Source organism: Rhamphochromis longiceps, linkage group LG7, assembly GCF_057381845.1.
Source record: "Rhamphochromis longiceps isolate RC_006_pf linkage group LG7, R_longiceps_female_GT1.1, whole genome shotgun sequence".
In the NCBI taxonomy this organism is placed as follows: Eukaryota; Metazoa; Chordata; class Actinopteri; order Cichliformes; family Cichlidae; genus Rhamphochromis; species Rhamphochromis longiceps.
The window spans coordinates 14,456,775-14,469,195 of record NC_140563.1 but is presented as its reverse complement, the minus strand read 5'-3'; the positions used below and the strand labels follow the sequence as shown (position 1 = coordinate 14,469,195).

At 41.3% G+C, this 12,421-nt stretch overlaps 1 protein-coding gene across 1 annotated transcript in view; it reads left to right on the top strand.

The window, feature by feature from the left end:
* The window catches only part of LOC146664978 (uncharacterized), a 38,145-nt gene that overhangs the window by 12,945 nt on the left and 12,779 nt on the right, over window positions 1-12,421 (top strand). Inside the window, exons 3-7 of the mRNA XM_085412356.1 lie at window positions 6,767-6,869; window positions 9,101-9,362; window positions 10,915-11,084; window positions 11,420-11,534; window positions 12,211-12,410. Coding sequence (XP_085268482.1) covers window positions 6,767-6,869; window positions 9,101-9,362; window positions 10,915-11,084; window positions 11,420-11,534; window positions 12,211-12,410 — 850 coding nt within the window. The remainder of the gene's footprint in view (window positions 1-6,766; window positions 6,870-9,100; window positions 9,363-10,914; window positions 11,085-11,419; window positions 11,535-12,210; window positions 12,411-12,421) is intronic.

Below are 12,421 nucleotides of genomic sequence, written 5' to 3'. Positions count from 1 at the left end.
ACTGAGGCTTTTCTTTAAGCCATCAGCAGTATGTTAACGGTCCATTGCTGCTTGAAGGCAATCCAAACATCCCACTGGCCATGAGAAGGTGTTGAAGTGTGTGAGATTCTTAATGCTTCCTCACTGACCTTGTGTGTGCGATGGCTGGATGAAAGTGCTCTCCGTGGCCATTTGTTTATGAAGTGTGGCAGGAGCAGACTGAACTGCACCACAGCTGGTGTTAGTCATGTGGACTTTCAAACCAAGGTTACAGAACAAGGCGGGGAAAGAGGAAGTAAAGGTTACACGATAGACTATCAGAGAGAGCAACTACAGGTTTTAAGATTGAGTGTTGCTTTAATTTTGGGGCGAGAGGAGGTCGCACATGCTGAGATGTTTGCGGTCCAGCCATCCATAGGTTGGACTTCTAAGAAGGCTTAATTAGGATGTTAGAGTGGCTTGTTTATGCCTCATTGGTCTGCACTCACAATTCATTTGCGACTCAGTGAACATATACTGTAGGTTCTCCTCCAGTGTTGCTATAAAGAGAAGGCACAATCCCAGAGAGTCTCGAATCTAGATCTCTCTCTGAGCAGCAACTGCACAGCCCAATGAGGATGGAGGCTCAGGATAAAGGGGGCGGGCTTTACGCGTGTGCCACATTGACATTCAATCCACTTGCCTGTGGTCCTTCAATTATTCATCCATGCATGTTACATCATTTTGTGTAAGCCAGTGGAGTTGTCTTTTTTTCCCTGAAAACATCTCTCTGATATTAATAGATATATTAATATTTCTCTGCCTTAAAGACACGATGCACTCAGTGAGATTCTGAGTCTCTGTTAATTGCCAAGTGGGCTATATATATATGTACATATAACTTCATAATTTATGAGCTTATTACGTTGCTTAAATTGACATAAAAGCCAAACGCAGTGGATGGCGGTTAAGACCATTTACCCAAATCAATATAAGTGTGCGTTTGTTTGACGCTGTGAGTGTGTGTTTGTCCTCTAACCACATTAGCCAGAGTGGGAGGAGTTAAATCTTTATGTGGTGGAGGATTGTGTGTGTTTAGGCTAATGTAACGACAGGGCATCCTGAGGTCACAGTTTATCATTTTAATGGTCGTTATTTCAGGCCTCGTTTTCTTAGAAAAAAAAAGGAGATATTACTATAATTCAAGATGATATAATTTGCACGTGTGTTTGTACATCAACATGTAAATTGATTATGCTGCGCTCTGCTAGTCTGACACAGTGCTCCTCCTGTGACAAGGGCTTTGCAGACCCGACTAATCAGCACAGTCTTCGGGGGCTCTGGCTAAGACTGTCCCCGAAGCTTTGGCTCCCTGCGGCCACTGTGCTCATTCATGCATTACAGGGGGAATGTAGAGATGCATTCAGTTACATGCTGGGGGGGGGGGGGAGTCGATCGCATTAAGGCAAAACCCTCCCAAAGAAACCCCCAAAAAAACCACACACACAAAAAAACTCGGTCACAAAGAGATGAGGAGGAGTGCTTTCATCTATCCATCCATCCATCCATCCACAGGTCAAGGGAGGATGAGAGAAAATTCAAAGTGAAAATCCATCTTCCTTCAATGAGAGTAGCAGGAGGGAGTACTTATTGTACTGAAGGCAGGGCTGAAGGCAGCACTCTCGCCAGCAGGTACAGGCTGCTACACATGCTCATCTCATTCATCCAGATAGATGGATGGCGTTTGGGGAGACGAGCTATTAGGAGCATTAACCTGGGACTCTTGTGTTCTGCCTCAGAACAGGTGGCACATATGCGGCAGCCTCCACCTCAGAAGCCAATCTGCGAAGCTAATCGAAATTTTAAACATTTGGTAGATTCGTGTTTGAAGTTATAATGGACCGTTAAAGCGGTTTTATTATTTTGTGTTGCTGATATTCCCTGGATTGATAGATTAGTTGTTTTAATTAAGCTCTGAGGCATGAATACTAAAATTGCTGAGAGTTTTGGGATGCCATAAAGGGAACCGTGGACTGTTATAGGTTAGGTAGAGACTAGGCTCATCTTTCGATTTGAAAGTAATCATGCTTGCCAGTTTTTTAGTACCTTCAGCACTTTATTGAACATTAAAAAGAGAGAAACTGAAGCTCGGGGAAGTAGCATGTTAAAAAGTCAAAATAAAATATATATAAAACAGTACTTACTTAATAAAAATAAACATTTGGCAGTGACTGAGTGCCTTTGGGTTTTTTTTTTCTATTTCCATTTGGAATTCAGTGAAAGAAGCAGAAGGCAGTATTTAGTATTTAGCACCTCACTTGTTGCTCATTCCTGAAATGGGATTTCAGTAAATGATGCTATTTTAGGCTAATTTCTAGTTTCAACATGCAGGAAGTAATTAGTCGTCAGTGAAAGCATCCATATTTATGAGACTTTTTGGTTGTAGCTTGAGGGAAGAAGCAGGGCCCATATGGAATAGAAACAACAGAACAAACTTACACTAAATGTTTTAGTTTCACGTGTATTTTATGTCTTATGAGAAATAAATGTCTCATACCATGATTTACTGATGAAAGAGTTCCAGTTTATGGAAGACCAAAGCTGCTTAAAAGAAAAACTAATTTATAAAATGCAGAATAAATTAAATATTATTTTTTTAAATTTCCTTCTGTATATTTATTCATCTATTAATAGTTATTTCTCTTTCATTTTACTTATTCATTTAATTTAATTTATTATTTTTAATTCATTACTTTATTCATTATTAATTCAAACTTTTTTATTTCAGTATTTTCATTTCTTGATTTCTTTCTCTATGCCATGCTTCAGCATGCAAATATGGAGGCTCAAAGTGTGCCAAATCTGTCCCTAGTGGTTGACCAGCACCAACAGAAATGTTAATAAAATATTTTATGAAAATGAAAATAAATATATTTATATGAATTCTAATTATATGTTATATATTTTAGTGCATTTACTGGATTTTTTTTTAAAATATCAAACTATTTGTTATTTTTTATTTTGGCAGTTCTGGTCCTCCACACCCTTTTGCATTTTTTTATGCAACACAGTTATAAACAAACAGTATGCTGTGCAGGAAAAATGAGAAAGCAGCCACTTTCATGAGTAAATGATAGTATGCGGCATATAGTTTTTACAACATTTTCTTTTTCACATAGGGGACGAGTGGCTGAGTCTAGTGTGAATGTACCTGTGTTTCATGTGGATAATGAGTTATGTAAGCAATGCACTGTTGTGGTTTTGACTGTGACTGAGCCTGGAAAGTATGCCCTACCTGTAAAGAATGACAGATGGCGGCTATGAAATTGAGCATATACATTGAAATACATCACTTCATGGTTTCAGGCGAGCGTGTTTGCTTGAGTGTGACATGTTTGCAGAGGGGTGGGGAGTCTGAATGTGTTTTTTTAAAAAAAAAAAGAGGGGCTGGGCTGGGCTCTCTTTTTCGCGTCTCTCTCCAGCCTAGAAGTGGAGTGTCTTTCTCCCCCTTCCCCCTCTCTACGAGCTGCTGGCCCTCGGTCAGGTAACAAAACAGGATAGTATCACAGGACGGTGAAACCCAAAGTGGCCCCGCCTGCCTCCATACGTCTGTATGTGAATGTGTGTGTCTGCGAGGCTCTCACCTGTACCTGTCATATATCCTATACCTTAACTTCTTTGTTCTCAGTGTGTTTGCCTGTTTGTTGCACTCCTCTAAACACACCCTTCCCTTGCGGCCACTCCTAACATCCTCTTGTCACACACATCCCAAACCCTCATATGTATGGTCTGTGTTTCTAGAGTCGTTGCTATGCCAACAGCCCACTTTCTGTGTCTTAGCTGTGGGAGAATCTGATCTGAGTCTACTCTGCCCCCCACTGGATACTGTAGACAACTGCAGGCTTAAATCATGTCAACCACATCAACCCCCATGGGGTCAGAGGGAAAAAGCATTGGCACCAAAATGTATCAGTTGTAGTAATGCCATCTGCCACATTTAATATTGCCTTGCTAGAAATTGAATAAACTGAAACCAATCACTTTCAATACACAATGAGATGTACGATCTGGAAGCGCTAACTGATCCGCAGGCCCAGACGTTTCTTTAAAGCAGCCTGGTTGCAGGGAGCAGAGGACCACCTCAGGTGCTGTAGAGCAAGCCTTATAGAGCGGCCATTCCCCTGACAGCAGTAGCTCTTACCTGAGAATGCACTGAACCCCTGAATGAAGCATGAAGGAGAATGAATAATTGAAGACGTTCACTCCCCCATCGATAGTTGGGAGGTGGAGGAGGAGGGAGGTGCCTTGCTTTACTTCAAGCCCTAAGAGTCTCCCTTTGCTTTAGACTTCTTGAGTAGATGCTCATGTTTTAGGTGTAGTGTTTTGCGCAGCTTTTTGATTCTCTCAAACTCATTGCCTGCAGTTTAGAGCCAGTGCAGAATAATAACAATAAAAGCAATAATAATCAGGCAATATGGAAATGCAAATACCTCCCTTGGCGACTAATACAACTAACAGCAATTCATAAGCATCCCCTTCCCTTCCTGAAATGGTTAACATCCCTCCTTCCCCCCCGTCTCACTCCGGTTCCTTTGCTGGTTGAAGTGATTGTTTGCTTGTCTTGTTTGCTCGCCTTTTCTGTCTGTCTATTTGTCAGTATATTTTCCTCTAGTTTTGTCCGTGTGTTCTGCAAAAATGTACACATTATTGCATTCAACATCAATTGTCATCCAAATTCGAAGCTTAGTGGGTCCAGAAAAACAAACAAACCAAAAAACATCCCTCGAAACAAACTTGGTGAAAAGCTCGACAGAGAATGCTGGCCGGACAGACAGACTTTCTATGGGCTCCTTGTCTACTGCCTGTTCAAGGCATTGCCTTCACTCTCCGAGTGACAACTACTTGCATATAACATATATGCACATGTAGCCAATGCCAGTTTGTGCTTTGGCCCCTGTGTCCCTGGTCCACACTTTTAGAGTGTTGCTAAATGGTTGAAAATTCAGGTTCGTCTTAAAATCAACTTTTATCATTTGTAGTTCTCAACTTAATTTCTATCAACACCCTCTTTTGTAACACTCTAAATGTGCTTTTCCTACTACTTGTTCCTTTTTGTGTTTTTGGTGGTATTATCATTTCGTGTGGTATATCGACTCCTTATTTCCCCTCTCTCTATATTTTTTGGTTCTTCTATCGATTATTTTGAGCTCTCCATGCAGAGAATAGTGCTTCTTGCTCTCTTTTTCCTGAAGATCAATTGTATTTATTGTCTTTTTCTTTTACTCTCTGTGTTCTCTCTCCTCTTTTTTAGCATGTATGCCCCTTTGTCTCCTGTTAAAGATATTACGTGTGCATAGCCTTCTTTTTTTGTCTCTTATTCTTTGATACTTATCAGACTGACCAAACTAAGCCTCTCTTGTGTTTCCAGGCTTTCCTTCCTTCATTCCCTATCTTTTCTTGCAGCTCTCTATTTCTCTTTAATGTGCTGGTGTTTGTTATTTTTTTCTCTTACTGTTCATACTATTAATACTTGCTATCTCTTCTAATACAGATAAATAATTTTCAGCTTGCTTTTTCTATTTCTCACGTTCCCTTTTGAACCTTCTGTCTTATCTGCAGTCCTTATGATTTCCATCCAGTGTTAGTGTGTGTGTCCTCTCTGTGTCTGCTCATTGCTTTTCTCTTTCTCAGTGTTTCTGTTCTTGTTCTCCTTCTCGATTCACTGTTTGTTTGTTGGTGTTTCAGTGTTCAGCCTCTCCATGTGCCTTGACTAGTCATTTATCCAGTGCTGTTTGTCCAATGCGTCATGTTATGCAGGATTTTGCATCTGACTCTCTTTTCTTGTGATATCTGTTCACACTTCCTTTAATCTTAAAATATTTATTCTCTTTAATTTTTTTTGTCTTCTTGTGCTAATTTCCTTTTTTTTGTCCACTTTGTGATTCTTGTTTTCTCGATGTATGAACATAGTGATTTTTCTCCCAGAATGTTTATCCCACATGTTGTTTTTTAAACAATACTCATGACAAGGAACTAAACTTCACATCTATTAACATCTGTACCTAAGAACCAGCTGTTCCATGGCAGATTTCTGCACTCACCTTTGTTTTTATAAAACTTGTGATGTTGGTGCAACTGAGGGAAATTTAAACACGCAAAATACTTTACAAAGCCGTGTAATGTCTGTCCTGTTAAACATCTGGTCATCTTCATGTTGCTATATATGTCTGTCTACTGTTTTTAAAGTAACGTCATGTTGCTATATATGTCATTAAACATGTGTGTCCTGTTAAAGTTGTCATTTGTTAGTTGTCAAAAGACTGAGCATAATTTCTACCAGGATGATTAATCGGATTGTGTCAATAAATTTAGTGATTCTGTTTTATGTTTTGTCTGAAAATGTCTTTGTTTTGGGGTTTTTTTTAGTGGAGGTAACTTTCTTGTAAAGATGTGGATGTTTGCCAGGGTGGAGCTCTCTATATATAGTCATCTCAGAGTCCAGTTTTCCTCAAACACCACTTGCCGCATCAACTGTCCTCAGTTCTAGCGCCCGCCATTAATCTGTGGAATCTTTGGCACATTTTACTTGGCTTTGCTCATGAAAGCTACAGAAAAAGCAGCTTGAAGTGACATCTATCCAAAGTTAACTTGGACCACCATCGATTGTTCCAGATAGGCAGGTTTCAAGCGTTAAACAGGTGGAGGTTGGACTCCCTGGGTGCTCAGACATTCTCTCTTTCTGTAGATGAATTAGCTTCACATGTCCTCGCTGTCTTTTCTTGCTTTCAACCTGAGCTTTTCTTTGCAGAGGCAACAAGCCAGCCAACAGCCCCAAGGGCCAACCTCCTGATGCTGATGGCCACTCCTCTGTAACCGACCTGGCCAACTCTCTCACTGGAGACATGGTGATGGTAAGACAATGTCCCACTTCAAATCCATCTTGCTGTCTATGATATGATTGGTCTATAACCTGACTTTTACTGTTTAGGCTGCTAATTTTCAGTGAAAGGAAGTAGATTATTTTTTCCACCAGGGCAAGTTAGCTGGTTTCTACTGAAGATGTAAAGAACTCCCATAGAAGCTGAAACAGCTGGCAATATTATTATTAATAATAATTATTGTACAAGCTCAATTTATATGGGACTGAGTGCCTGAAAATCATACTATAGAAAAACTATGTTGGGCAGTGCAAAAAAGTAGCCCATTTAACAGTGTCAGAAAAACAATACTGGTGTAAAAGTAAGCTATATCAGTCCATACACTAATAAGTAGGTTTTTCGCTGTTAGTTTGGGGCTTTTAAGTAAAGACCTAGATTGGATGGAATTTTAAAGGTGGATCCTTTGGTTTTTGCTTTGCTTTAAGGACTGGTAGTAGACAGTTTTCAGTTCATGTTACAGGCTTTCTATAAAAGTTGTAATCTGCAAGCACCATTTGAGAAAGGGATGCATTATCCCCTGTTCTACTTTCATAATTTTATTCTGTAAAATATCTTTGATCAGTTCACTGTCCAATCCATTCAATCCATATTTATCTTATATTAGACTTAGCACAGATCCTCATATTATCTAATGCCTAAAAGAAGCGGTTTCAGCTCCTCCCCCTTTAAGGCCAACCTCCCTTTAAGCTTTTTCAATTGGCTGTCTGATGCAAACCGAAGATATGAACAGCATATGGATGAGGCTGCTGCGCTCGCAGTCAGAATTGTGTTGCTGAGATGGTTATATTATATTCTGACTGATATTGTGCAAAGTAAGGAGTAAAAACATGCTCTGAAACCAAATCCATCCACTTATCCAAAGTAAAGAGAGCAGTTATGTTACAAGTTTGGTTCAGCCACATTATGAGCAACCTGATCTTGGCATCCCAATTCTTGTTTTGTATTGAAGAGCCTCATTAGAGCTGTCACCTGCAAGAGTTTTAATGATGAATCAGAAAGCTGATATGAGTTCTACCTTATCGGTTCAAGTGAGTGTCTGACATCGTTAATAAAGATGTCCTTGAAGATTAAAGGAGTCTTCATGGTGTCTGTTGTTTTGAAATGAAAAATCCAAATTCTTTAATATTAGGGTGTCCAAGTACTTTTGGCCACATACCCAGAAGGTAATTCTCAGTCACCAGGTAGGGCACGTGTTGCAGTGCTATGGTAAATCCATACACAGGTTAATCTAAAGCTGGCAGTAAGGGAGCTGTAATAGAACAACATACAGGCAGTTCCTACAGTGACAATCAAACGAAACAGGCATGCAAGGTGACTCACGCTGTTTGATAAATTAGACTTGGAGAATTTCACACTTTCTCTGCTTGATAGTCCATAATGCCATATTGACATATTGCTGAGCGAGTCTTTGTCACTTTGAAATTGTAGCCCTGGCCTCGGGGAGCAAAATCAACAGTTTCAAATAATGCTCAGTGAGACTTTGCCTGCATAACACAGCTTTACTTTTTGTTAGAGGTAACGGCTGCACATAGTGGCTTTAATAAACTGGTGGTTGTTTATCGCCACTCAGAGTTCTCAGAATTCTTTGTTCCAATTTATGTTATTGTTAGAAAGCGAGTGGGAACGGGAGAGGAAAAAATAAAGGACAGAGGCAGAAGGTGGAGCTGCAGGGAGAAAAGAAATGATTGTAAAGACAGCTGCAAGTGCAGAATGCCAACCTTGAGCTTTGCTTTCCTGCCTGTTCTCTCCAAGCCTCTCACACAATGCTCCCTCTTTCCTCCTCTTTCTGTTTGTCTCCCGCTCTCTGCTCCCCTCTCTCCGGCCGTTGCTTCCATCAGATAGTGGCCTTTTAGTGCACAGCAATGATAAAGCAGTCAGAGTGGCTGTGAGAGAGAATGGGTGGTCTAAAGCTCCCCTATCTCCAATCTGAGCACCTCCTGCCTCTTAAGAACATTAGTAAGGAAATTAAGCTCTCTCAGTCTTCTTAATGTCAGAACAATCCCTGCCTTTGAGCAGCTGCTTTAGCACACCGTGATAGAAACGCAGCCCTAAAATCTCCTCCCCTCACAGCTTCTCTCTGTCAAGGTCTGTGTGTGTGTGACACCAGATCTGTGCCCTTGGATTGAGAGTTTCATGTGAGTGGCTGCTGCTGCTGCTGAATATCTGAGCATTATAATTATTTGTCTGCTTTTGTTGCCCTGCAGCTGTCCCCAGGTTCGGAGGATGATGAAGGGCCCATCAGTGAAAAGCTGGGTCGGATCCAGTTCAGCATAGGCTACAGTTTCCAGAACACGACCCTCACGGTCAAAGTTCTCAGGGGCCAGGACCTCCCGGCCAAGGACTTCTCTGGCACCTCCGACCCCTTTGTTAAAATCTACCTACTGCCTGACAAAAAGCACAAGCTGGAGACCAAGGTCAAGAGGAAGAACCTCAACCCCCACTGGAACGAAACCTTCCTGTTTGAGGGTCTGTGTTTACATACTGGAATGTTCTCACTAAATATTTTCCATCACCTTTTCCAAATATGCTGCCATCTGTGGTTTGATTGGGACATCATTGCTTTCAGTTTGATAGCCTGAAACAACAGAAAAAACTATAAATCTGTCATGTACAATAACCAAAAGTAGTAACACTTTTAATTGCGTGTTTATGTAAAATCATGTTGCACATTTGTAAGAAGCTGAGTCAGATAACAAACAAAAGCTAATCAAATATAACCGTCATGGTCCTGGGTCTGTGACCCAGTGTTTATGTGTTTTTGGTTTAATTAATATTCTTTGATTTAGTTTTATTTATGATTCAGTTTTCATTGCTCTTCCTAGTCTAGTCATTTATATGTCTAGTTCTTAGGTTCTTGTTCATTTAATCTGTCCCCTTGAGAATAACACCCCCAAAAAATGGATAAAACAAACCAGAGCAAACAAGTTGGAACATGAAGTACGAGTCTGTATACACACTGGGATTGACTCCTCAATAGGACACGACTGGGGACTGACCACAGCTGGAAAAATGGTAAAGTATAACTAGCTTTCAAATTAAAACAGGAAATATTCAAAAGATGCAAAAAGCTAAATGAGATGTAAAAAGGGGGACAAAGGCACTAAAACATAGAAAGATTTGCAAGGCAAGACGGCGAAACATTGAGGTTGCTATGAACTTTGGGAGGAAAAGATAAAATCCAAACAGAAATTAAACCTAATCAACACAACAAACCAATGCTCAAAAACATCACAACAACCTGGGACCATGACATTTGAGGGGGATGAATTCTATAATTAGGGCTTTGGATAGCTGTAAACCAATTTAAATCAATAACTGAACATTTAGGGAGATTTGGTCATTTGCTTTCTTGCTGAGAATAATGCTAGAAGATTGAGACCACTTAATACTCACGCAGCCAGGAGCTGCTTCGCTTTGCATAAAGACCGAAAACAGGCACGAAGAGATAAATTCAAAAGCTCCATTTTAAAATGTAAAACTATTGCTTCAAGAATATGTGTCTTTTTTAAATAGTCACGGCAAAGGATTCAGATTGCGCAGTGCGATTACCGAGCTGTTACAAAGAGCTGTCTCTCAACACAAAAAGAGCATTGTGGGAGATGTGTGAAAACACATAACGTGTGAAACTGCAACAACATTTTTTTGCATTGATAAAAGCTCCAGTTTAAGAAACTGCGGAAATCATTCTGAGTCGAATAATAACGAATGCTCTTGAACACTGCAGAGGTTTCGTAGCAGTCGCGCAGATGGCAGTGAAGTGTCTCATTCCTGTATGATTTGAATTGCTTGTGAAATGGTAAAACAGCCAAAAGTAATGTTCAGAACCTTTTACAAAATCAGAACAATGGCCTGTGCTCTAGGAAAAATGAATGAGTTGGCTGTTTTTTTACTGGAGCCTAATATTACTTCTCAGCCAAAACCATCCCTCTTTGCACTGCTGCAGATTACACTGGCCTTCTTCCCTCTCTGTGGTTTAGCCCTCACCCTTCAGTGTTTTCTGTTTCTGTCTCTGTTTTAGGCTTCCCTTATGAGAAGGTGAGAGAGCGCACTCTCTACCTTCAGGTGTTGGACTATGACCGTTTCAGCAGGAATGACCCCATTGGAGAGGTGTCAGTCCCCCTTAATAAGGTGGAACTGGGCCAGTTAAAGACCTTCTGGAAGGAGCTGAAGCCCTGCAGTGATGGCAGTGTAAGGAAGGGAGGGGTGACCGCAGGGTCGAGCCGCGACGTGCGGTTTTATTAAAACACGTGTGACAAATTTGTTGACAGTTTTCAGCATGTGAGCTGGATTGACATATTTTTATTTTTGGCGGGTGAGCCACGTGCTCGCCCATGCCTGCCTGGGTGCTGGATGGTCTGTGTTTGGCACAAGGAGGTTAGAGCAGAAAGGGCAGTGATATAAGATTACACAACAAGCTAGTGAGTAGCCTGGAGTTTGATATTCCTTGATGAAATCTGATATTAGGCTGGGTGATTCATACTCCGCTGTGTTTGTTTGCGTGTGTGTGTGTGTGTGTTCCTCAGGGGAGACGAGGAGACCTGCTGGTGTCTCTCTGCTATAATCCCACCGCCAACACCATCACTGTGAACATCATCAAAGCACGCAATCTCAAAGCCATGGATATCGGGGGCACCTCAGGTATACACTCCCCTTTGTTTGTTTAGGCTCTCTTTCTCTAAGCATTTCTCAGCAGCTGGAAGTCCTTCCTGACTTTGGAAGCTCTGTGCTTCACACAAGGCTCTGTCTCTGTGTTCAAACACTCACTGACTCGTCTGCTAACAGGACGGTTGCTGGCCACCGTCGATAGCTACAGCAGCAAGGTGACATTACTTCAAGCGTCTCTCCATTGACCTCCCTCTTTCCTGTCCTCTCTTTCTGTATATCTATGAGGATCTTCAACCTCCTAGCCAAATCTGTGTCAGCTCAGTCTGGTTGCTGCTAGTTTTTAAAGTGTCCTGTCTCGCTGTGAAATGCTCTCTGTGGCATATTTCTTGTACAATTACAGCTTCCCGCAGTAGTAGGACTGGTGGCTGGTAGTATGACAGAATCTCACAATGCTCCAGAACTAGTAGTACAGATCCCAGGCCCTATTTCCATAAATACTTCCTCATTTGTATGTTTCCTCGCTCGGGGGATAAGTTGACCTTGAGCTCAAACGAGGTATCTGCTTCCCTGCTGCCTTTTCTGACTTTTAACAATTAGGAGGGTAATTGCAAACCTGACCCTAAAAAAAAAGAATAAGAAAAAAAAATCACCATGTGCATCTTCATCGTCTCGCTCATGTAAACCACCGCACTCTGCTTCCACGCTGCAGATCCCTATGTGAAGGTGTGGCTGATGCACAAGGACAAGCGTGTAGAGAAGAAGAAGACGGTGGTGATGAAGCGCTGTCTCAACCCCGTCTTCAATGAGTCCTTCCCCTTTGACGTGCCCGCCCATGTGCTGAGGGAGACTACCATCATCATCACCGTCATGGATAAGGACAGACTCAGCCGCAACGATGTTATTGGCAAGGTAAGGTTTCA